This window comes from Phragmites australis, chromosome 4 (assembly GCF_958298935.1).
Source record: "Phragmites australis chromosome 4, lpPhrAust1.1, whole genome shotgun sequence".
NCBI lineage: Eukaryota > Viridiplantae > Streptophyta > Magnoliopsida > Poales > Poaceae > Phragmites > Phragmites australis.
In genome coordinates, this window is record NC_084924.1 from 13,888,291 (window position 1) to 13,914,359 (window position 26,069).

At 45.1% G+C, this 26,069-nt stretch overlaps 3 protein-coding genes across 3 annotated transcripts; 2 read left to right on the top strand and 1 right to left on the bottom strand.

The window, feature by feature from the left end:
- Positions 1 to 7,403: 7,403 nt before the first annotated feature.
- On the top strand, positions 7,404 to 7,946 carry LOC133914613 (putative cyclin-dependent kinase F-2). The gene has a single exon (XM_062357686.1). The coding sequence runs from the start codon at positions 7,404 to 7,406 to the stop codon at positions 7,944 to 7,946; it is 543 nt and encodes a 180-aa protein (XP_062213670.1).
- A 1,684-nt stretch (positions 7,947 to 9,630) lies between these two features.
- LOC133915754 (zinc finger BED domain-containing protein DAYSLEEPER-like) lies at positions 9,631 to 11,491 on the bottom strand. Its single transcript, XM_062359044.1, has 2 exons — positions 11,353 to 11,491; positions 9,631 to 10,137 (listed from the first exon to the last, which is right to left on the bottom strand). Exons 1-2 carry the CDS (start codon positions 11,474 to 11,476, stop codon positions 9,722 to 9,724), a joined length of 540 nt encoding a protein of 179 aa, XP_062215028.1. The 5' UTR covers positions 11,477 to 11,491; the 3' UTR covers positions 9,631 to 9,721.
- A 7,582-nt stretch (positions 11,492 to 19,073) lies between these two features.
- On the top strand, positions 19,074 to 19,762 carry LOC133914220 (auxin-responsive protein SAUR71-like). Its single transcript, XM_062357352.1, has one exon. It carries the CDS (start codon positions 19,157 to 19,159, stop codon positions 19,493 to 19,495), a length of 339 nt encoding a protein of 112 aa, XP_062213336.1. The 5' UTR covers positions 19,074 to 19,156; the 3' UTR covers positions 19,496 to 19,762.
- The last annotated feature ends 6,307 nt before the right edge of the window (positions 19,763 to 26,069 follow it).

Here is a 26,069-nt window from a genome sequence, read left to right on the forward strand (position 1 = left end):
CCCAACACAGTCAACACCTTTTAATTGATTTCTTCCAACAATCTATATCGATTTGATTGTTTTCCATAATATTAACAACTTGGAGCTTCCTAATCCTTCATTCCCCTCCATACCTTCTCCACACCTAGCCCAAATCACATCACTCTTTTCCATATTTTAGGTTCCTCTTTCCAACCATCCCACACTGGTTTGGCTCCCGCCCACCCCAACTGCCACCCGCGTGTGGATGCCTGCCCCATCACCGCACCCTCTTGGTGTCAACTCCTGCTCCTCGCCCTACACCCTCATCTCCCTCCTCACACAGAGCCACCTCCTTGAATCGGGAGGCCGCCGCTGTTGTCGTCCTTATCGAGAGAGTGACCGTCATCCACCTTGTCTTCGTGGATCACCTCCGCCTACCAGGAGGTTGCCGCCTCACCCTCTTGATCAAGAAGGCCACTGCCACCGTCTTCCAAATCGGAAGGGCAGCCATCAACTCCTCGAAATGCCAATGATGCCTCAGATCACCATTGCCTGCCATATTCTGGAAGGATTGTAGCTGCTACAGTATGCGATCGGCCTCCCCCGCCCAATGTTGCATCCTCCTCCTCCAATCCCCGCTGCAACCAGCGGCATCCTCCCTCCCTCTATGTAGCAATCAAAGGACCCTCTCCTGAACCTCTCGTGCTGCTCCCTTTCCTGGTGTGGCTCCCCATCACGACGCCCTTTGCGTACCACACCGTTTCCCATGTCATGACCGAGCTCAAGGTCTATTACTGCTTCTTGCTTCATTTGTTTGTTCTTATAGCTATGTTGTTCATAATCTATGAGAAATTCAAAAGGCTATCGAAGCAATCAACCAAGATTAATTCTAGGATAATCTGTGCCTACGATGAGCTCCACAAAATGCCCAAGACAGTAAGTAACCATGCAGGAGTAGTTTTAGCTACCAATGTGCAACAATAGGTTTTGTTGGCATGCGATTTCTCTTTTTTGTCCATGCCTTTGGAGATGTTCTCTTTTCATAATTTTTACTGGGATTGAACACTAATGAATTTGTTGTTTTTAAGGAATAGGAGTTGAGGTCGTTAGTATGGATGATAAAAAATGTATCATCTTAACAAATGCTTGGGAATTGTGATTCGTATTCTCCACTAAAAATTAGGATTTCTGGGAAAGATCTTGGATGGTGATCTTCTTTCTTGTGCCTTATATGGTAGCTGACATTGTGGAATGTGTGATTTTCAGATAATGGAATAAACTTGTCCCAGAAACTGCATCAACAAGGGATTCACAAAGCTGTTCATTATTATGATATTGTAGCTATTGGCTGACATGGTATAAAGAAAAAATGAAGTCTCTTTTAAACCGAAACTTAGTAAAACTGCACTCAAGCGCACAATCTGTTATTGAACCTCTACCCATACTTGATAAAGATTTCTATCATAGTAGTCTCCAAACACAACATGCCACCTTCATGCGGTGACGCTCCTCTTCCTTTTGCAACAAGGACTATAAGTGAATCTAATGTGTAAAAAACAACATTATTACAACTTATTTCGATTGTCCAACAAAGAGCATTTACCTCGACCAAAATTAGGAAGGTAGAAGTTGCCATAGTTTGGGATGTTATTTTAGGGACAAAGTTACCGGAAGCAAGTTTTCTCCATTGGCTTGGAGCAGGACAATTTATTCCCATCAAGAGTTCAAGACTACCAATCTATTATACTAGTGATGTGCTTTGAAAAGACAAGGTGTTGGATCTTGTTATAGTACTTGCGGTTTGGCTCATCGGCACGTAGCAAATCATCCAGCCCGCCGCATGTGCGCCAGCCAGCTATCTACCCGCCTGCAGCGTCCAACGTGGGCCACGTGACTTGTAGGTCAAATTTTTTAGGGTTGACATAAGGATCCAATAGCCCAACCCATTGTAGGCCCGTTACTCACTGGATGAATTTTTTGCCCTAGCTGTGGTTCTCTAGCCTTCTAGGCCTGTCAAAGTAACATGCCTACAAACCAAACAAGTCCTTCTAGGCCCGGCCTACAAACTTGCGTGCACCCAGTATCACATCGGATTTCTAAGTCACACTAAACTCGACTGGGGATCTCCGCATGCGACTAAGATTTCCTACCATAAATACCATCGAAGTAGCGATGGCTGCTTGCGTGTCTTCGGTGCTCATCTTCCACCAGCAAAGTAGTGATGGCCACTTGCGCAGAGACCGTAACCATCTACGATGACCATGCCGCCACGGAAGTGACCTGCAAGAGGAGGTGCACCACCGCCAGCAACACAGAGGAGTACAAGGAGACGAGCCGCCTGGGTGAGGGAAACTCTGGCGCGCCACCGCTTCTAACTTTCATCCCCTACATGCTATTGTCGTCCATTTTGTCAGCTAACTTTTGAAATTTTGCCCTATGACCGATCAATTTTTTGTGTTAACAGCCATAATACCCTTGCACTCTTGCATTGACCGACCAGTGGCAAATAAAGAATTTTGCTGTTCATCACCCAAAAACTTCCTGATTTCAGTGCTTGAGTGGGCAATTTGAGTGCGATTTTATCTCCAACAAGTAGCATTAGAGCCACATTTAACCGTCAACGATGTCCAAGGATGGTTTTCTCTCACCAAGGTCCCCTCCATCGGCACGGGTTTGCACTAACGATGATGGCGGGTCTGACAGCCGCATGGTTGGCGGCAATGATGGCTCGGGCACATATGGCACCGACAGGAGCCAGCAGGTGGTGGTCCAACCGGTGGTGAGAGAATCAAGTGCTATGCTATCCCTCCCCATGCTGACGTGCATGAATTACATGGTTTGGGCTCTCCTAATGAGATTTAATCTGCAGGCACAAGGAACGTGGGAGGCAATCGAGCCTGGCACGGTGGAATACCACGCGGATCGGCTGGCGTTGGCGGCGATCCTATGTGTTGTTCTGTCAGAGATGTTGCAAGAATTGGCGATGAAGAATATGATGAAGGAGGCGTGGGAGGCAATAAAGGTGATGCGCCACAGAGTGCAGCGCGTTCGGGAAGTTAATGCGCATGAGCTCCACGCTGAGTTCAAGACGATCCAGTTCAAAGATAGCGAGATGATTGACGACTTCTCAATGCGGATCACCAGGCTGGCCAATCAGCACTGCAAGCACTGTGATGACTTGTCGGATGAAAAGATTGTGCGCAAGTTTCTACGTGTTGTCCCTGACAAATTTGTGCAGGTGGCAATCTTGATGGATATGTTGCTGGATGTGGCGAGGTTGTCGGTGGAAGAATTGATGAGGTAGCTGCGGATCATCGAGGAGTGGTGCGCACCACCCAAGACAAATTCAGTCAACAAACTGCTTCTCACAAAGGAGGAGTGGCAAGCATGGGCGAAGAAGAAGGAGCACAGTGAAGGTTCATAAGGCGGCGACCGAAGTGGAGTTGGTTATGGCGGTGGCCGATCACACGGCCACGGATGTGGTGGCTGGGACGGAGTGTCGTAGAGAGGTGTGTGCGATCATTCCAAAGACAAGTGTTACAATTGTAACAACTACGGTCACCATGAGAAAGCGCGTCACAAACATCGCCGGGAACGGTGGGAGGAGGTGAACTTGTCTAAGGCTGACAGTGAGCAGCATGCACTGCTTCTGGCCAAGGCGCGCCAGGACGTGGGTGAACTGGCTCCGACCCTGGTCAACACCCAAATGACGCTGGGCATTAGTGCTGGACCTCAAGAGGGCATGTGGTATCTGGACACTGGCGCTAGTAACCACATGACCGGTAATCGAGCTACGTTCTCTTCACTTGATCAGGCGGTAAATGGCATGGTGCGGCTCGGAGACAACACATCAATGCAGATATGAGGAAGAGGCTCTAATACGCTACAGTCCAAGAATGATGAACACCGTGCACTCACAGAGGTATACTACATTCCCTAGCTCCAAAACAATATTATCAGCATTGGTCAATTAGAGGAAGGGGGATGCAGAGTTGTGACAGAATATGGAGTTATGACTATTTATGATCAAGAGAGAAAATTGCTAGATCAGGTCACTAGAACTAGCAATAGGATGTATAAGCTGAATCTGAATGTTACTTCTCCTGTATGCTTGCTGACCAAAGGCCATGACATAGCTTGGGTGTGGCATGAGAGATATGTACATCTGAATTTTAGGGCTTTGAAGAAACCTGGTCAATTTCAGATGGTGAAGGGGATGCCAGATGTAACACACCTTGATCAGTTCTACCAAGGGTGTGTACTTGAAAAGCATACTACTACTCCATTTCCTCAAGGCTCAACATTTAGAGCAGAAAAAGGAACTTGAGTTGGTTCATGGGGACCTGTGTGGTCATGTGTCTCCTCAAACACAGTGGCAACATATTCTTTTTGCTATATGACTACAGCAGGTTTATGTGGGTACAAGTGATGAAGAACAAAAGTGAAGCCTTGAAGCTATTCAAAAGGGTGAAGTCCTATGCAAAGAGTTTCATCAATGTCAAGCTCGAGGCGTTTCGCACAGATAGGGGAGGTGAGTTCAATTCAATTGAATTCCAGAGCTATTGTGATGAGCATGCATCAGAAGATACACCACACCCCCCTATTCACCTCAGCAAAATGGTGTGGTTGAAAGAAGGAATATGATTGTGGTGGAGATGGCTAGATGTATGTTGAAGAGCAGAAACATGCCTGGTGAATTCTGGGCTGAAGCTATGATGACTGCAGTGCACATATTGAATAGAGCACCTACAAAGTCTTTGGAAGGTAAAACCCCATATGAGTCATTTTTTAGAAGGAAGCCTAATGTGGGATATTTTAGGACATTTGGGTGCATTACTCATATGAAGAAGACAGGACCTGATCAAACAAAGCTTTCTGATAGATCTGTGCCCACTGTGCTACTTGGGTATGAGCCTGGCAAATACTTACAAGGTATATGTTCCACTGACAAAGAGAGTTCATGTCAATTGGCATTTGGTTTCTCAGGAAGACAAGAGCTGGCGGTGGCAAGTTTCAGACATGAGCAGCTTTTCAAAAACTTTCAATGAGGTTAGTGGAGCTACAGGTGTTGGACAAAGTCAAGTACAGGAAGCTACTGGTATCGCTGGTGCATTTGCTGACGTGTCAGACGAGCTTCAGATTGTGCCGGATAGTTTTTAGAACTCTTAAACTATGCCGGATGCTCTTCAGCCTTCAACCCTAACCCTACAGGCAACTCCAGGAAGTCACAATGTGCAAAAACAAGTTGGCACTGAATGGGTTATACCACCTATTGGAGGAACACTTGATTCGGAGGGAAACCCACTCAAGTATCGCCTATTAGCAATCCTGTATGACAGTACTGCTCAAGTGCCATATCCTGAAGATTTTGACAACAGCCCTGAAGAACTTTGTTTGGTTGCATCTGAAGAACCTGCTAGTGTAGAGAAAGCTATGAATGAGAAAGAATGGAGACAAGCTATGGAGGAAGAAATGATGGACATCTAGGAAACTAGAACCTGGGAACTGGCAACACTACCTGGTCACAAAGCCATTGGCTTGAAATGGGTATTCAAGCTGAAAAAGGATCCAGATGAGAATGTGATTCGACACAAAGCCAGATTGGTAGCTAAATGGTATACTCAGCGTCAGGGGGTGGATTATGAAGAAGTATTTGCTCCAGTGGCTATAATGAAGTCTGTCCGGGTGTTAATTGCATTAGCAGTACAAGGAGGCTAGGAAATACATCATATGGATAATAAGTTTGCATTTTAAAATGGTGACCTCGTAGAAGAAGTATATGTGCAGCAACCACCCAGGTATGTCGACACTGATCACCTCCATCATGTGATCAGATCAAGAAAAGCTCTTTATGGCCTTAAGCAAGCTTCGCGTGCATGGAATGCAAAATTGGACAATTAACTGCTATCACTTGGTTTCATCAGAGGTCCCATTGAACATGCAGTGTACAGAAGAGAAGAGGCAGGCCATGTGCTTTTGGTGGGTGTGTATGTTGATGATATGGTAATCACAGGAATAGATAACAAGAAAATTGAGGAATTCAAGATACAAATGAGTTCCTTGGTTGAAATGAGTGACCTTGGCCTGCTGAGTTTCTATCTGGGAATTGAGGTAAAGCAAAGTGAAGAGGTGATCACCATCTGCCAAAGCAGTTATGCAAAGAAAATTCTCAGAGCTGCTGGCATGGAGAATTGTAATCCCAGTATGACCCCAATGGATGCTAAGGTGAAATTAACCAAGGAAGGAAATGTCTCACTTGTTGATTTGAATAAGTATTGAAGCATAGTGGGAAGCCTTCGGTATTTAGTGAACACAAGGCCTGATTTGGCCTTTTTGGTCGGGGTGGTGAGAAGGTATATGGAGAAGCCTACTTCTCAGCACAAGGTTGTAGTGAAACAGATTTTGAGTATGTCCAAGGTACATTGAATTATGGATGTAGTTTTGAGAAAGAGAAGAAGTCAGGTGAAAAACTTGTGGGGTATAGCGACAGTGATCTTGCAGGAGATCTAGATGATTGAAAGAGGACAAGTGGAATGGTGTTCTTCTCTGGTGGACGCCTCATTACTTGGAATTCCCAGACATAGAAAATAGTGGCATTGTCTTCGTGTGAAGCCGAATACATTGTCGTAGCTACTGCATCCTTTCAGGGAGTGTGGTTGGCCCAGTTCCTAGCTGATCTAATGGGCAGAGATGCTGATGTGTTCAAGCTCAAGGTTGACAGCATGTTAGTGATTGAGCTGTGCAAGAATCCAGTTTATCACAACTGGAGTAAGCACATTGATACATGGCATCACTTCATCAGAGAGTGTCTTGCGGAGAAGAAGATGGATATTGAATATGTGCGCTCGGAGAATCAATTACCTGACATGATAACTAAACCACTCAGGCGCATAAAGTTTGATGAAATGAGATGGAGATTGGGTGTCAGGAAGATAGAAGCAGGACATGTTTAAGGGGGGTGAAGTGTTGTGTAACCATGTCCATCAGAGGGTTGCGTGTGTGCGTGTGTTGAGCTGACTGACAGACTCATTCAGGGACCATTTTTAGTCTGGCGCGCGTGAGTTTCAGAGTTTCAGCTCTGACCGAGTGGCCACCGAGTTTGCTAGAGTTCAAGCGATGGTGGCGAGCAAATCGGGCGGAGCTGATGCAAATCGTGTAATCGTGTGTGTGCCTACAGGTCAATAAAAGGAAAAACCAAAAAACAAGGAGGGGATCAGTTCTCTGAACCCTGGAAAAAATCGTTGCTGCGCTCGGTTTGTGTTCCCACCTGATTTTATTGTTCATCACCAGAAAATTTCCTGATTTCAGTAAAGTTCAGTGCTTGAAAGGGCAATTAAGTGTGATTTCATGTCCAACACGGGGGACAGAGCCTCCATGACCTCCTTCGCCAGCTGTGGCGCCACGGCGATCTGCCACTCCTAGAGGCCACGGTGCGCGCTGTCATGTGGCAGCTGCTGATGGGCGCCAAGAAGATGCATGAGTGCTACATTGTCCACCGCGACATAAAGCCCGAGAACATCCTCGTCGCTGACGATCACACGGTCGTCAAGATTTGCGACTTTGGGCTCGCCATGTCTATGTCCGCGCAGCGACAGTACGAGCCGACTGGCACGCTATGGTACAAGGCACCCGAGATGCTGCTGGAGAAGCCCGACTACGACGGGCTTCTCGAAACCTGGTCATTGGGCTACGTCATGACGGAGCTCATCAACGGGAGGGCTCTGTTCCATTGGCCGTTCGCCACTGAGGTGCGGCCGGAATTGGACGTGCAGCGGCACAACCTGCTACGCGAGTTGTTCCCTGAGGAGATGCTGTCAAAGGAAGGATTTGAGGTCCTCAACGGCCTCCTCATGTGCAACCCGGGCAAACGACTCACAGCAGCCACCGCACTCAAGAAATCATGGTTCTCCAAGATCGACGCTCTGGCACTGCCAAAGAAAGAGGTAATGGCATCAGCGTTGCCGAAGAGACGGAGGCTGCTGTGAGCGCCACTTGAATCTTGAGAGTCCTTTGATTGTTGCATGCATGTAAAATTAGTCTATTCTTCATAACAGAGCTTGTAATATAATAGCTCATGTAATGTTGTAAATACGTAGTGTGATATAAATCGCATTATTGAATCCTTTTTTGTTGTGCTTTCGAATGAATTTACTTGGACTTTTTGTGTTTAATTTGCTGCATCTCGCCCTGAGCCCTGAGGTGCCAAGATATATACAATCTCTGAAAGTTTGGTAAGGCAGAATAGAATAGTAGGTAGCGATATCAGTAACCAGGATAGTGTGTCAATAGTACCGGCCTCAAGACATTGGGTTACAAATTGGCTAGTGTTTTCAAGCTTAATCCTCAAGTCTTCTCCAGTTAGCTTGGCAAAATGGGGTATATTGAACCCTCGAGGAAACGGCACTGTCTCGACACAATCTGGATAGAACCCCATGTTGCATGTGGTTTGCTGCCCGAGTTCTAAGCTGAACCGGTTTTGAATTAGGCTGACAATGATCTTCATTCTCACATTGAGCGCGCTAGAAATCTCGTTGTCGATGCGCCAATGTTTTGGAGGAGGTGGATGTTGTAGGCTTGTAGCTGATGCCGAGGCTGGTTGATCAGTGCTTACCCGCTGTTCTCCTGCCGAGGCTACCGAGAGGCTAGAAATCTGTGTACAGTAAAGATGGCCAAATGGGCCAATCGGGCCGGCCCGGCACGGGCCCATCTCGGCACGGCCCGAAATCGGCACGGCCCGATTGGCCCATTTACTGTTACGGGTCGTGCCGTGCCGGCCCGCGTGCCGAGCCGTCGGCCCACGGCACGGCCCAACTGTCACCGTGCCGTGCCGGGCCGGCCCACGGCACGGTCGGCACGATGGGCCCGGCCGGCACGATGGGCCCGTTCGGCACGATGGGCCCGTTCGGCACGGTGGAGGCACGATAGGCCCGTCTGGCACGACGGGCCCGACCAGCACGGTGGAGGCACGACGGGCCAGGTCGGCACGGGAAGGCACGACGGGCCCGGCCGGCACGGTGGAGGCACGTTGGGCCCGTCAGCACTCAAAAAAATAGGAAAAAATAAAAAATAATAGCTAAAAAAATCCAAAAAATAATAAAAAAATATGGAAAATAAATACATAACATCTTTATTGATTGGTTGCCTCGTTAAAAACCTTTCTACTAGAAGGAAAAAAGAGTACAACCAATGATTATGCTCCGAAAATTACATGGTTTCATTAGAAACCCCAGAATTTTGCTTGCAATTTTTAATATGCTTCCTCAAGTGTCCCGTTCCATGTGAAGATCTGGCACCTATTTCTATACTACATATATTACACTTAGCAAATCTTACCTGTTCCCCGTTAATTTCTTTGAAGACCTTTTCAAAATGTTGCCACACTTGGGACCATGCACCTGAGTTCTCGGCGTCTTGATCCATGAATTGAAATATGGAATTAGTTTTCTGATGTGAAGTGAATACTGGCTACTTGGCTAGCAAATAGGAAAAGAGAGATGGGTGGGCAGGGTGGGCAATGAGAATACATGGAGTTTGAGATGGAGTAGATGGTATTTATAGGCCACGATGAGAGGAGAGGTAGGTGGGGGTGGGGCCGCGGGGGGTATTTTAAAAAAATAAACAAAAAACATGAATAAAAAAAACTTAGAAATAATAGGGGCACATGATTAATTCTAAAAATGAGCTTTATTGATAGGTTGCCTCATTAAAAACCTTTCTAGCAAAGGAAAAAAGAGTACAACCTAGCTCAGAAAATTTAAAATTACACGTTCTCATCAGCATCTAGATACAAATTTTGGAATGATTCTTCAAGCTCAGTATTTTCTGCAGTGTGTTGCATTCGTGCTTCAGCTTGTTCCCAATCCTTTACTATGGTGAGTATTTCAACCATCTCACTTGACAGATTTGTTCTTCTCTCTTCGATTATCCTTCCTGTAAGACTGAAGGCAGCCTCAGAAGAAACTGTAGATACAGGAACCGTTAACAAATCTCGTGCTAACAGTGAAAGGACTGGATAATTCATCTTGTGCTCATGCCACCATTGCAGTATGTTGAAGTTTTCTTGTTCGTGGCTGATAACGTCACTGTCGATGAAGGTAGTTAGCTCCCCTCCAGATGTTGGAATTCCGGTGCCCGTAGACGATCGTGACGAAGAGTCTGAACTTCTTGATGAAGAACCTGCACCAAATATTTTCCCCCACGTTGTCGTCTTCTTACTTGTTGTGGGTGCTAGTGGAGGTCGTTGCAAGCGAACTCCGCCATACTTTGTTTCATATTTACTATAAACTTCGAATAACTTAGAACGAATATTAGTATAATAATTAGAATAATCATGGCCAAGAGCATCACCTAGAATTGCGAGAACTCTACAGAAAGCTGCAATTTTAGCTCTAGGATCTAAAATAAAGGCAAAAGCGTATAACAAAGGAATTTCTTTCCAATACTTTAAGAATTTAGATTTCATAGGAACTACACAATCTCTTAAAAGATTGTCATTTTCATAGTTGTTTAAATGAGTAGCAATTTCAACAATATTATGCACTACTAAACAAGATGTTGGATAATAAACTCCTGATAAACTCACAGTTGAATCATAAAAAAATTCAAGAAACTCCAGTATCCTTTCAGCAACATACCAATGCGCTTCCGTGAGTAAAGTTTGACCCCCATGCTGATGGTAATGTGTATGAATAAACACACCAAATGTGCTCTTATATGGTATAATATTTTTAAGCATCAAGAAAGTAGAGTTCCATCTCACCGGCATGTCCAGAGCAAACTTACGTGGACGCACACCCATTGCAACACAATACTGTTTATATGCTGCAATTCGTTGGTTAGAGGAGTTCACAAAAGATATTGCAGTACGAAAATCTTCTAAGTATCGCGATAACCTCTTCAAACCGGATTTTACTATAAGATTGATAATATGACAAGCACAACGTTGATGTAACAAGAAAGATTCAGCATAAGTACTAAACAACGGAGTAAGAATATCCATTGCTCTAGAATTTGCACCGGCATTATCTAAAGTGATAGAAAATATTTTATTCGTGAGGCCAAAGTCTGCAACTACTTGAGATATTTTTTCAGCAATATTTTCACCGGTATACGCGTTGTCAATCAAGCGAAAACCTATTATTCTCTTTTCTAATTCCCAATCATTATTAACAAAATGAGTAACCACACTAAGATAATCCTCTCTAGCCCTACCTGCCCATATGTCCGAGGTCAAAGCAACTGAAAATGTACATGTTTGCCACATTTCTTTAAGTTTGCTACGACACGTATTGTAGTATTTTACCATATCCCTACTAGTTGTCTGTCTAGAAACATGCGTGAACCTAGGATTATGAGCTTGCTTAATGTAATCTTCAAATGCAGCAGACTCACCGATATTGAGTGGTAGATCCGCTCTTGCAATGAAGCGACATAGCTCTTTTCGAGCATTGGCAGAGTCGTACTCCCAATGATGAACAGAGCCGTCGGGGTTGTACTGTAACACCGTCTGCTTCATGGCTACTCCACTCTTTCGCTTGCAACTTATGGCGTGCCTCTTCAAGTGCCCCGTTCCACCCGAGGGCTTTGTAGATAATTCATTTTTACAAATATAACACTTAGCATACCTGACACTTACCCCATCTTCCTCTTTGTAGATCCTTTCAAAGTCTTGCCAAACTTCGGAAGTACCGGCTCTTGATCTTTTAGACCCGCTGCTTGCTAATGTGTGCGCACTTGTAGAGCCTGACGATGGCACTCCTGCTGCATCACCTGGATCTGGATGTGAACCAACCGGAGGTTCACCGTCGTGTCCATCATCACCTGCAGCACTAGTATCAAAGGGGCCGTAGTCCCCTGCGAGTCCTTGGAGAAAAAAATCATGATCTATGGATGTATCATGATCACCGGCATCCATGATCAATGTCGAATGACACTACAAAAATTGCAAATATTCAGAGTTAGAAATAATCAAATAATAAAACTAATAATAAAATAAGACTCAACAACGATGCAAAAAAATCACCAAGATTTCTTCAACTTCAAGATAGCAAATCAGCAGGATGACGATTTTGGAATTGCTCGGATTTTTTTGCAACAATTCAAACTAATTTTGCCAAATTATCGCTAATTCTCACGAACTTTGAGACAAGAATGAGAGGAGGAAACAAGAGAGAAAATGGTGTTGCTGGTGTGGAATGGAAGGGCAAGGTGCTCCTCTATTTATAGGTGAAAAATGGTGATTTTTGCAATTTTTTCGAATTTTTTGGAGCTCAAACGGTCACAAAACGGCTATAAAATTCAAAAATATCGGGTTAACGGGTTAAACGGGCCGGGAACGGCCCGTTTAACCCGTTAACCCGCGTGCCCCCGCCGGCCCATCGTGCCCCAAGTGCCGGCCGGGCCGTGCCCCCCGCGGTGGGACGTGCCGTGCCGTGCCGGCCCGGCCGTGCCGTGGGCCGCCGCGTGCCGAGCTGGCACGGTGGGCCGTGCCGTGCCGGGCCGGCCGTGCCATGATGGGCCGCCGCGTGCCGTGCCGGCCCGGCCCGGCCGTGCCTCCTGGGCCACCCGTGCCTGAGCCGAGCCGTGCCGTGCCCGTGCCGCCCGTGGGCCGGGCCGTGCCCGTGCCGGCCCGACTCGGCCAGGCCGTGCCGTGCCGGCCCGCCGTGCCGCGCGCTCGGCCCAGGCACGGCCCGTGGCCTCGTGCCGTGCCGGCCCGGCCCATCTCGGCTCGGGCCGGGCCGTGCCTGGGCCGTGCCTACAGTTCCGTGCCTCGGGCCGGCCCAGTAAGCACGGCCCATTTGGCCATCTTTAGTGTACAGTTTGTTCTTTTGATTGCTCAACATGTCTGCGCCAGTAGATATCCTTATGCTGCAATATGTAACTGTCAAGAGTAATCAACCCCTTTGTGCTCCGGTATGTAAGTGTGAACAGTAATGTTAAGCTTTTATGTCTGGCAAGATTTGTCCCTTACATAGTTACATTGAGCCTCATCCCCATGTATAATTTCGTAATTTTAGTTGGAGTGTTGTATGTACTTACCTCATAGCTCTGATGGATCATTCGGTGACGGACTGTGTCAAGGCCTATAGGCAGCACGACGATCAGCAACCGGGTCAGCACGGCGGGAAACTAAAGAAGACCCCGGAGACAGCTCTGAAGCAGTGGGCTCAGGGAAAAGAGATATTAGCTTGAGGCCCATCAAGCCCAACCCAAAATATATGGGCAGTAGTTGGAGTAAGTGATTTGGGCTAGAGCGGTCTTGTAACAGAACAAACTAGAAAAGGACAGAGGAAGGTGGTGGGAAAGTACTTGGAGAAGAAGAAGGTTGTTTAGGTAGCGGCGGCGTCTCGACGATCCGTCTCAACAATCACCGGTGACGAACGTTGTATACTCTATTACCATGACTATATAGCCAATATATTCCCTCATGAGGTCGGTAGCATCTAGGCATCAAAGCTAGTCCCGGATCCACCCCACGATCATCGGACTCATTTGCAGTCGCGCTTGCAAGCAATGGCTCCGGCAACAGGAGATGACTTCGGTAGTGCGGCGGTGGTGGCGTTGGACGAGAAGTGGAGTTCTAGGATGGATCAGATGAGTCGAGTCGTGAGCAATATGCAAGGCGTGATGCAGCAGATCACCACTTCACATGCAGCTGCTGATGTCTGGCGATCGGGTACGGAGATGAAGGTGACTGATCTACAAACATCGGTTGCTGAACTGAAGATCAAGATCGATGAGCTCCTACTCAAGTCGTCGAGTTCGCCGTGAGAGAAGAGGACCATGGAGGTGTCAGATCCCGCTTATCTGGGAGCTTCATCCTTCATGGAGGTGCCTGGGCCAGGCAACCACCGTCAGCATCAGTTCCACCGAAGGAGTGGGGAGGGGGTGGTAACCACCCTCCGGTCACATGTGCGTCACCTTATGATCAACACACTATGGGTTCTTCTTTCTCGAATGGTAATTTATCCAGCATGGCTCAAGGCTTAGGTGCAACTTTTCCTCATCTAAATTTCCCCAAATTTGATGGTGCTAACCCTAAGATGTGGAAGAAATGATGTGAAACATTTTTTGAGTTGTATGGAGTACCAATTGAGATGTGGACGAAATTATCCATTATGCATTTCGAGGGTTCTGCTACTTTTGGGTTGCAATCAGTAGAGCATCACATAAGGCATATGCAGTGGGAAGAACTTTGAACCTCTTTGTATTCTCGTTTTAGTAGATACCAGTATCATCAGCTCATTCGTCAATTCTTTCATATTATTCAGACAGGAACAGTTGGGGAATACATAGAACAATTAGATAGTTTGGTGCACCGGTTGTTAGCTTATGATGCAAATTTAAACTCTACTGTTCTTACTACTAGATTCATTGATGGTCTTAGGAAGGACATTAGAGCATTAATTTTGATTCAGAGGCCTTTGGACATAGATATTGCTAGCTCTTTGACCTTATCGTTGGAAGAGGTGATTGCCCATTCTTCAAGGAAATCTGGAAGAAAAGGAGATTCAATAGAGAGTTGGACCAAACCTTTTCAGAGTTATGCTCCTACTAAATCAACAACCAGACCCTCATTTCCCTTACCCACACCACCAAGCATTGGAAGATCTTTGCTCAATCCAGTTTTAGAGGAAAGGAAAGGGGTATATGTGGATATTGGCTGTAGTAAACGAGCTAAATACAAGTTATCTGCACTTAGAAATTATAGAAGATCCAAGGAACTGTGCTATACATGTGGGAAAAAATAGAGTCATACCCATAATTGCTCTTCAACTGTACCACTACATATGGTTGGAGAAATGTGGAAAATTCTTACTAAAGCTGATGACAAAGAAGTGATTATGGGGAATTCTAATTGGGAAAAGGGTTCAAAAGGAGGGGATCAACTCTTGTAAATATCCAAACAAGTTATCATAGGTATTGAATCTAGCAATATAGTCAGGTTACAAGGCTATATGGGTAATTTACAAGTGTTAATACTAATTGATGTAGGCAATTCATCTAGTTTTATGAGTTCTCATCTATTAGAAGGGGTTCAAGGAGTGCAAACTCTGAATAGACATGTGAAAGTAAAAGTAGCTGATGGTGGTATATTGCTATGCACTCAAGAAATACCAGACTGTAATTGGATCTGCCAATGGCACACATTAAGTTCTAATTTCAAAATATTACCACTAGGTTGTTATGATGTGGTTTTAGGAATGGATTGGCTAGAAAAGCATAGCCCTATGAATGTGAATTGGGTACATAAGAGCATGTCCTTTCCACACAAGCAGTCACATATTACTCTTCAAGGAATAGTACCTATGATCAATAGCTGTGCATTTGTTGGAGTTGTGTGTTGTGGAAGAGAACAAGTCTGAACCTAAAATTCCATTGTTAGTCAGAACATTTCTACAACAATTTTCTGTATTGTTCACTAAACCTCAAGGACTTCCACCAAAAAGGAATCTGGATCCTAGTATTCCTTTGTTGCCAGGTACTCAATCATTTCAACTATGTCCTTATAGATATAGTCATGAACAAAAAGATGAAATAGAAACTCAAGTGGTTGATATGCTTAAAAATGGAGTAATTCAGCACAGTGACAACCCCTTTGCCTCTCATGTACTCTTAGTAAGGAAAAAGGATGGTAGTTGGCACCTTTGTGTAGACTATAGAAGATTAAATGCTTATACAGTGAAAAACAAATACCTTTTACCAATAATTGATGAATTGATTGATGAATTATCTAGGGCTTCTGTGTTTAGCAAATTGGGCCATAGAGATAGTTATCATCAAATTAGAGTTAAGGAAGGAGAGGAATATAAAACAGCTTTTCAAACTCACAATGAACATTATGAATATAAGGTAATGCCATATGGTTTGACTGGTGCTCCTGCCACATTTCAAGGCATTATGAATTATGTGTTAGAACCTCTTTTGAGAAAGTGTGTGGTGGTTTTTATAGATGACATCCCAATATACAATGCTACCATGGAAGAGCATATCTCTCATTTGTAGCAGGTGTTCTCCCTCCTAAAACAACATCAACTCCATTTGAAGTTGTCCAAGTGCTCTTTTGCTCAAAAATAGCTTGAATTTTTTAGGCATGTCATCAATAAGGAAGGAGATCTACTGATCTTACCAAGGTAGAGATTGTCAAAAGATGGCCTACCCCAACTAATCACAAGGAGGTCAAGAGTTTCTTAGGAATGTCTGGATATTATAGGAAAATTGTCCAACACTATGGTATTCTTAGCAAGCCTTTGACAAACCTACTTAAGAATGGAGTTATTTTGATCTGGACAACACAAATTGAAGAAGCATTTCAAGCCCTCAAACATGCATTGATCATTTCCCTAGTGTTAGCATTACCAAATTTCAAGAAAACATTTGCCATTGAGACTGATGCTAGTGAAAAAGGGATTGGAGTAGTCTTACAACAAGATGGCCACCCTATTACCTATACAAGTAAAGCTTTGGGGCAAAGAAATAGAAGTTTATCTACTTATGAAAAAGAATTCTTAGCAATTCTTTTTGCTGTGGATCACTAGAGGTCATATCTAACTCATGCTGAATTCATCATCAAGACAAACCAAAGAAGCTTGACTCAATTAGATGATTAGAGGCTTACTACACCATGGCAACAAAAAGCTTTAACCAAATTAATGGGGTTACAGTACAAACCGATCTATAAGAAAGGTGTGGAGAATAGAGCTACTGCCATTATCTAGGCGTCCAGATTTTGTTGCAGACACCCAGGTGGTAAATTGCTTGGTTATTTCCATATTTAAACCCATGCGGTTAGAAGATGTGATAATGGGTTATCAACAATATCCTAAAGCTCCCAAATTGATCACAACCTTGTCTTCAGGTCATTCAGTGAAACACTTCACTTTGCATAATGGATTGCTCAGATATAAAGATAGGGCATGGTTGGGTAAAGATATTTAGTTACAGCTCAAGGTACTTGAATCTTTACATTCTAGGAGGATTGGGGTCTTTCAAGTTTTTCTATCACATATAGGAGAGTAAAGAACATATTTGCATGGCCTTAATTAAAGCAATATGTGAAACAATTTGTCATGCAATGCACAATATGTCAACAGGCTAAACATGAAAGAGTCAAATATCCAGGATTACTCAAACCTTTACCAATCCCAGCTCATGCTTGGCAAACTGTCTCTTTGGACTTCATTGAGGGACTCCTAAAATCTGGTCCATTTAATTGTATTTTGTAGTGGTGGACAAATTCTCCAAATATGCTCACTTCATCTCTCTTACACATCTATTGACATCATTAACAATGGCCACAGTTTATATGAATCACATATTCAAATTACACGGTATGCCTCAATCAATCATAGCTGATAGGGATAGATTGTTTACAAGTAAGTTTTGTCAAGAAATATTCAGATTAACTGGTACTCAACTACGCATGAGTAGTGCTTATCACCCTCAATCCGATGATCAAACAGAGAGGGTCAACCAATGCTTGAAAATCTATTTGATGTGTTTTGTACATGCTTGTCTGACAAAATGGAGCAAATGGCTATCTTTAATTGAATTTTAGTACAATTCAAGCTATCACACTGCATTGGGTAGATGACCATTTGAGGTGCTTTATGGACACTCTCCTAAGCATTTTGCTTATAATATCACTGAATCTTGTGCTATACCATATTTACAAGAATGGCTTTCTAAGAGAAAATTGATGACTTGAGATGGTTCAACAACATCTTCAGAGAGCACAAAACAGAATGAAAAAACAAGTTGACCAACATAGGTCAGAACATCAGTTTTCAGTGGGAGATCCTATCTACCTTAAGCTTCAGCAATATGTTCAGCCTTCGGTGGCAAATCGAGCTAATTATAAACTATCTTTCTGTTACTTTGGACCTTATAAAGTCATTCAAAATGTGAACAATGTGGCCTATAAGTTGGAATTACCACCATCTAGTCGAGTTCACCCTATCTTCCATGTCTCCCGACTGAAGTGTTCTCTTGGTCCTTATATCCAGGTCAGTGAGTTCATTCCTGATGCTTTTCTTGACTCACAAACTCCTGCTATGTTTTTAGACAATCGGTTGTCTTCGATTACAGGTCGTGTGGTGCCACAAGTGCTAGTGCAATGGTCCAATTGTCCGCCGGGAATGGCTACCGGGGAGAATGTGGATGATCTCCAGTGTTGATTCCTGAACGCTAGCTCCGGCTTGGGGACAAGCCAACACTCATGGAGGGGAGGATGTCAGGGCCTACAGGCAGCATGGCGATCAGCAACCGGAGTCAGCATGGCGGGAAACTGAAGAAGACCCAGGAGACAGCTCTGAAACAGTGGGCTCGAGGAAGAGAGATCGTAGCTTGAGGCCCATCAAACCTAACCCCAAATATGTGGACGGTAGTTGGAGTAAGTGATTTGAGCTCAGAGCGATCTTGTAACAGAATACGTTAGAAAAGGATAGAGGAAGATGGTGATGAAGTACTTGGAGAAGAGGAAGGTTGTTAGGTGGTGGTGGCGGCGGCCCGGCGATCACCAAAGACGAACTCGGAAGATTCGGTTAATTGGATGGGCCGGCGATGGTGCAACCGCCGAGCTGGCACGTACACACGATAACCCCGGGCGTTGGATCGGTCTGTCCCTGTGCCGCGCGTGCGCAAAGCACAAAAGAGGGTGCCATGCATGCATGGCCACTGTACGTACGTTGGAGTCCTCTCGCCTCTCGGTGCCCGGCGCGCGCTCGACACTGCACGTACGACGTCAACGGCTGCCCTGTTCCGGATCGGCGGATCGGGTGATAATGATGGGTCGAGGACGACTGGCCGTTGTACGTTGGACGACTGGCCGGCTAGCTAGTGCATGCCCAGGATCGGATACGAGGGGAGTGCATGCCAGTGGTAGTGCGCTACTAGCTCCTTCACCTGCAGTCTCGTCAGTCCACGTACGGCGCCCGTGCTGTCCCCCCGTATCCTTCTTCCCTATGATTCACCGGTGATAGCTTCCACGATGCAAATCAAATGAAACCGAAAAGGAGAAAGGAGATCGTGCAGGCGGCCGGCCCCACTGCTCTGCTCACGAACACCCCAGTCCCACTATAAAGAAGCGGCCAGCCGCTCTCCTCTCTGCTGCACTCACAGAGTCGCTTGGCTCTCCAGCTCCCATGGCACTTCGCAGCTCGCAACGCCCCTGAAGCAGACGCTCCGTGCCGTGAGAATGAGGCAGCTGGTCCGGCGGCTCTCCCGCGTCGGCGACTCCTCGTCGCCACCAGAGAAGCGGGGCGTCGGCAAGGCCCCGCGCGCGGGCGGGGCGGTGCCGGAGGGCCACGTACCGGTGCACGTCGGGGAGGGGAGGGATGACGAGGCAGAGCGGTTCCTCGTGCGGGCCGAGCTGCTGAGCCGCCCGGCGCTGGCTGACCTCCTGGGCCGCGCCGCCCAGGAGTACGGGTACGACCACCAGGGACCGCTCCGGATCCCCTGCTCCCCGGACACCTTCCGTCGCGCGATCGCGACCCTCCACGCGGCGCCGGCGATGATGACGGCTAGACAAAAATGACGGCAAGGCGTCGGTTTCCCTGGACTCGGCCCGAACCCAGCCCAGGCACGGCTCGGTTCAGTTCTTGGACAGGCCCTTCTGTTCATACCACCTGGAAGTACAGTAGCTTGCATAGGGAGTTTCGAGCTGGGCTTTTCCTTTCTTCCTTTTCTCTCCTGTCATAGTGTGGCTGAAAATCAAATTTCACTACAATGGGAAGTGTAATAGCACCATCGGGGAAGTTATGCGATTTCTGATGCACTGTTAAGCAGTAGGGCAGCGGCTCGATCAAAGTATAAATCTTAATCGATTTGCTAGTTTTTAGGTGGCTTAAATCATGCTATCACTTAAGTCACCTTTCTTTATGGAATCACTTAATCCACCTATGCAGTTGTCTTTGTTTTTGTAGTGCTTATCAATTTTGATTTAGACTAAATTTAGAGAACTACGCCCATGTAGTTTTAGTATCACAAAATTACACTTTTATGTACACATTTCAGAAAACTACATATATTTTGCATATTTTATCAAAAAGTACACATTTAGCGCATTCCGCCATAGCTGTTTTTAAGATAAATATGCAAAACATGTGTAGTTTTGTGTTACATGCAAAGTATGTGTGGAGGATTAATTCTTGACAATATGTCTGAAAAATAATAGGGTTACCTTCGTGGATCAGAAATCGAACGTGAAGCGAAGCACACGCGATGTATACAGGTTCGAGCCTCCGGTTGGAGTAATACCATACGTCCTGTATGGATGATTATATTTATGTATTCACCTGAGTACATGCAATGTGGCTAACCTATTACAAGTAGTAGATAGGATCTAATTTAATATAGGGCTAAAGTCACTGAGTTTCTTCCGTGTTCAGCTCCTGATACTTATCTCGAGTAGCCAAAAAAAGAGCCTCTTCGGAGGGATCTAGGTCTCCACCTTATAAAGGGGTGATGTACCACCTCCTATCCATCTGTAGCCAATAGGGAGTTATTTTTATTGCCCAAGTAGATAAATCTGTTACAGATTCTAATCTTCTCGAGTTGGGTAAGCAATTGAGACCTTACTAGTATACACCTTCTAGATTTCAGGAGTATCAGATACCGTAGATTCGGTTTCGTAATATCTGGAGTTGTTAAGTATGCACACGGTATACCCTATCCGTATATAACTCATAGTTAGATATTCGACAGTAGCCCCCTAACTCTACTCAGTAGGGAAGATTTCTGTAAGCGCCTACTCGAGTACCGCCAAGTCCAAGCTTGGTCAAGTAAGGTAGATCGAACTCACAGTTAAAAGAATCGAACAAGAGGATGCTCTATTTTGAGTATCGAGTGGAAACTCTTTTGGGTCGAGCGCCCTACTGTTATCCGCACTTGAGACTCGATAAGGTCTAGTAATATTGACTTCTCGACATCTGTCTCTGAGTAGAGTTAAAAAAAACCTTTCAAAATTTGAAACAACGGGTATAGGAGTATTTAATGCTTGCAGAATATAGATGGACGTGCAGAGATTCGTACGTCGTCATCATGCCACTTTCCACGCCGATTGAGGCACCACAATTTTCGTCCGAAGCAGAAACGATTTCCGAGTCTCACCTTGAGGCAAGACCTATTTAATTATTTGGGGGTAGAACTCCATTGTCTTATCCCTATTGCCTCCTCTGCAGTTTTGCCCTTCAAACTCATCCACCAATGTCTGCATTCTACTAAAAAACTTCACCTTTCTCCTTGGATTTTATGGCAAAAACCCCCGATTGGGTGACTTTGCCTTTGGGGGTACTTGACACTATCTCAAACATGCTACGGCATCCGGAAGATTTTGCCTTGTTCCATTGTGTCTGCAGCTCATGACGTGAAGTGTGTAGGACGGTGGAATTCGCTCCTTGGATCCTGAAAGGTCCGTTTGTGCACGAGGACAACTTGGTGGAGGTCCATCGTCTGGGAAGTGAAGTAGTTTTTTATCTTCGTTTCCAGGGTTTAGTTGGCAATAGCTGCGAGATGATCGGGGCCTCGAACGGGCTCTTGATCGTCATCGAGCGAGTGCGTCAGATCAAAGGTAGGGTAATTAACCCTGTGATCAGATGGTTTTGTGATCTCCCATCGCTTTCCTATGATGCGTTCTGGATGAACCTGGAGGGGTTTGTCGTGCGCAAGGATGGAAAATTATTCAACATCATTGTGCCAAGGATGTTGTGCTTTCATCTTCAGATGACGAAGGGAATGCATGTTTATCTTATCAACGGACCACCACGGTAGTTTTAGATCTATAGTGGCAGGTTTTGGTGGCGTATTTTGGATTTTCTGGATGGAGTGGCTTCAGATGATCCATCGGGAGCTGTGGTGACATGGGAACAATCAATGCCTGAGTTTGAGATTTGGCAACATGGTCTGAATGGTTCTCGACTACTCCTGGTCAAATCTCGCTCGTTTTGCCTGAAGGTTAGTGAACAGATTGATAATCCAGTCGAGCACAGTGCATTGACGCTGGTCTCTCTCCACGCGTTCAACAATGATATTTTGGAGCCACTAGAATGGGAGGCTATTCCTTGGGTGAAAGAAAGATTAATTCTGCTGGGTAAGATCTCTGAAGCTGTACCATCAGTACCTAGAGTTACCAACCCTTGTCGAATTCTCAGCTTTTGCCAAATGAACTCAGCTTACGACTGGGACAATTATGACGTGCTCGAAGTTTCTTATCATGACGATGTTTCCAGGACCATAAAAACCCTTGAGGGGAATTTTAAATGGTGTTCTTGTAAATGGATATCACCGAAACTTTCTCCTTAGTTGAGCAGTAAGCTATTTGGTACGCCTTTGTCTGATGATTGCCATGAAACGTTGCTGATATTTTACCTATCTAACATGCTATTGTCACTATTTTCTTATCAGTGAAATAGAGTTAGCATGAGTAGATACAATCTTGTTTGTAGGCGTATAGACCACCTTTAAGACTTATTAATCAAATATCCATTAATGTCTAAAAACTCAACTAAAAAAGCCATTAGATGTGCAACCCTCGAGTGAACACTCGAGAAGACAATAATAATAATGAAAAGACTAGTGTAAAACTAGAAACAGAAAATATGATGATCTTTTACAAACTTTCACTAACTTGCGTGTTTAACCAGCGTTCGGACATGAACTCGACTGAGGACATACATGAGATTGACTAGAACTTCATAACCTTTTTTAGCCATTAGGTATGAGATGTTTGACAATCTCTTGTGCCGTTATGCTTTATTAGGTGTAGTTGTCCGCTATCAACCCGACATATGCCTTTATTGGCTCTTATCCAAAACAATCGATGCAAAGCCAAATAAACTTTTGCAAAAAAAATATAAGAAATTTATAAAAAGTGTGGTATTATTATGTAGCCCCTAACTCTATAGTCGAGGAGAAGATTGCTCGATCTAAGAGTAGAAAAAGGGCATACCTGTACCATTGAAAATATATGTTGTTATAGCTCTCGACTATCTACTCAATGATGGAATCGAGTGAAGAGTTAAGCCGTAGCATCTAAAGTATGCGATGTAGCCCCCGACTGTCTACTTGATGTGATAATCAAAGCAGATAGTAAAGCCATAGCATCAAAATATACTTGATGTGGTCCATGTTAATATGAACAAGGGTTCCCGATCTTCCGAAAGGTTCTGGTAACTCTCGATTTGGTGGAAACGAGACACAAGTCGATCCGGCTTCCGAACAACACGATCCGAAACCCCGCAATCGCAGCACCACGTCTCCTCTGGTTATCAACCGGCGTTGCACGGTTGACCTCGCCAAGAAGGCTAAAGTCCTTGCCTGCGAATCGAAGAACACAAGCAAGAACAAGGAAGAATGCAACCAAATTACAGATGAATGATTAATCTCACGAGTTGGGGTCTCACAAACCGACGAAACGGCGAAACTGTTCTTGACAGAATAATCTAAGCAAAACCCGCCCTAACGAGAGCGGCGGCGGCTGATAATAAGGGTCTAAGGGTCGTCACACCCCCTGGTCACGCCCCCCTAATGGGCTCAACGACAATACACGGCCCAACAGACCAAAAACGGTGACGCAGCACCGGGACAGATTCTGGACGCTGACTTGTTTCGACGTTTCCTGTTGACTCAGAAGGAATTTGGACCTCAAACCAACGCCATTGGTTTCCTTATGAAATTATCTTTCCAACCATATGTGAATCGTCGAAAACGGAGTCCGGATGCGTCCTGGGCGTCCGTTTTACTGCTCGCTGGTCCTGGAGGTCGAGACTGATTCGGACTCGAGTTGGACTAGACCTCCTGCTGTTGTTGGACGTCCTAGCTGCTCCTCCACGCCTCCAAGCCTTCCTCTATGTGTCTCCTTGTCCTCTCCATGATTCCTAAGAAACACATAATCATTAGGTAGTAATCTATTCTCAAAATTATATAAAGAGTTGCTTAGGAACGAGCTCACCTCTAAATTTAATTGTCGTGCGCGAGCTCTTGTGATTGGACCTTGAAAGTTCAATGGAGGATCATTGTATGTATCCGAGGGAGTGATGTCCTCATCACATGTATCTTCGCTCAATGACTTAATTCGAGTATAATATGAAGCATAAGTATTCACATAACATGACTTTCGGCTCTCTGAATGGTGCAATAACCAGAGATAAAGAATGAAGCAAAAGCATCGAATCAAAGTTATATGATGTAGCCCTAGCTCTCTACTCAATGAATGAATCAAGTGGATAGTAGAGCATAAGCATTATAAAACGTGAGATGTAGCCCATGGCTCTCTGGTCGATATGATAATCAAGACAGGAAAAAGGGTGTAAGCTCTAGCCCCGTGCACACGGCTGTGACTATTCCATAGTCATCGAGTGAAGTCGAATCGGCTGGTAGGTGAGCATTGAAAACCCACTCCCTCTCTTGCTCATTTTCACTGCAACCTTTGATTTGACGCATCATCATGACTATGCACACCTCTTTATAGAGATTAGACATGTCATAATGTCGCAGTGATGCCTCGACTTTTGCCAGACGTGCCGCACAATCGAGGCGGCCTCACTATCACGCCCAGCAATATCGAATCTTGATGGCTCCATGTGTATAGTGTGACCCATTCCCGCTGCTATAAATAGAGGAGACTTAAGGCCATTTGTTTTCAGCCTGTCTTCATCCTTTCTCCCTACACACCTAGTAGAACTCGTAGAGCTTAAATCCATGGCCTCCACCCCACCATTGTTTCTTAAGCCCGGTCCAAAAAGTGAAGAGATAGGATTTCTCAACCCAAGGCCCCTTGCCATGGTTCCTCCATGAATCATCATTGTTTCTTCCGATAAGTAAGGATCGATCGAGAAGCCTGAGAGGAGAAAAAGCAGAATGCCCGTCAGAGGTTGCTGGCCCTTTACCTGCCACCTCTGGTGTCTCCTTGACGCCGACGCTACGGAACAGTCAACACAAGAATCGGGTTGAATATCTAGTTAGGCATAGGTTTGCTAATTGAGGCCCACTTGTAAGTTCTCCCTCTCTTTGATATATAAAGAGAGGAGAACCCAATTTGTAAAAGAGAGGTAACCGATTCACAAGCACTTATGATAAAATACACATGATGTAGAGCTGTTATCCTTCGGGAGATCTGAACCAGGATAACCCCATCGTTCTTGAGTTCAACACACACACACCGAAAAATGCACACCTTCAGCGTTGTTCTTGCGTCCTTCGACCAGTACACCCTGGAATCACTATCAAGGATTAACCCTTGACATCTAATGATAACTTTCCCACGCACATATGTATGCCTTGAGAATATGTGAGGAACCGTCCAAATAGTATTCTAATTAATCATCAGGAGGATCATTATTCATAATCACAACCTCGACGATTAACCAGAATACCATTCCGGTAGTCCCGGCACGTGTTTTGTGCCCAGGATCAGAACACATGCCTTCCAACTCAAATATCACAACACAGTTTAATAGAGAGCAAGTAATTAAGCTGTATTACAATACTTAAACATGCAACTGCTTCCACAATTTACAACAAAGAGGAACAACAACAACTACGCAGCGGAAGATAAACCTATACAACAAAAGAGTATGGAGCCGTATGCCCTTAGGCTCCATACCAAAAGCGCCGGAGTTCGGAGTAGAAGGTGCTACTCCTGCCCGCCACCCTGATCGGCAGGCACAAAGTAGCCGAACATTGCCTCTTCCTCGCCAACCTGTGAACCTGAAACTTAAGGGCAGTACCCTTAGTACGAAGGTACTAGCAAGTCTTACACAGTATGAGTATATATATTCTCGACTCCAAGGATCATGCATTTAAAGCTGTAGCAAGGATTAAGACATGTTTAAGTTCATTAAGCGGTAAGCAACCTAGACTCTAGGTGTAAGCAACTGACTTAACCAACCACCAACTCAAACCCTGCCAACCAACTGATCAGAACAGATATATAAACAAAAAGTGTATAAGAGTAAACCATTACCACCAAACCACCGACCACATACCGACCAAACCACCTAAACCAACCGTGCCACAACCCACATCGAAACTCTACGACCAAAACATGGTCGCTCGGTGGAGATAAGCGATAGCAATGCTCATGACCGAGAGCGCGGCAGTTCGAACTGATT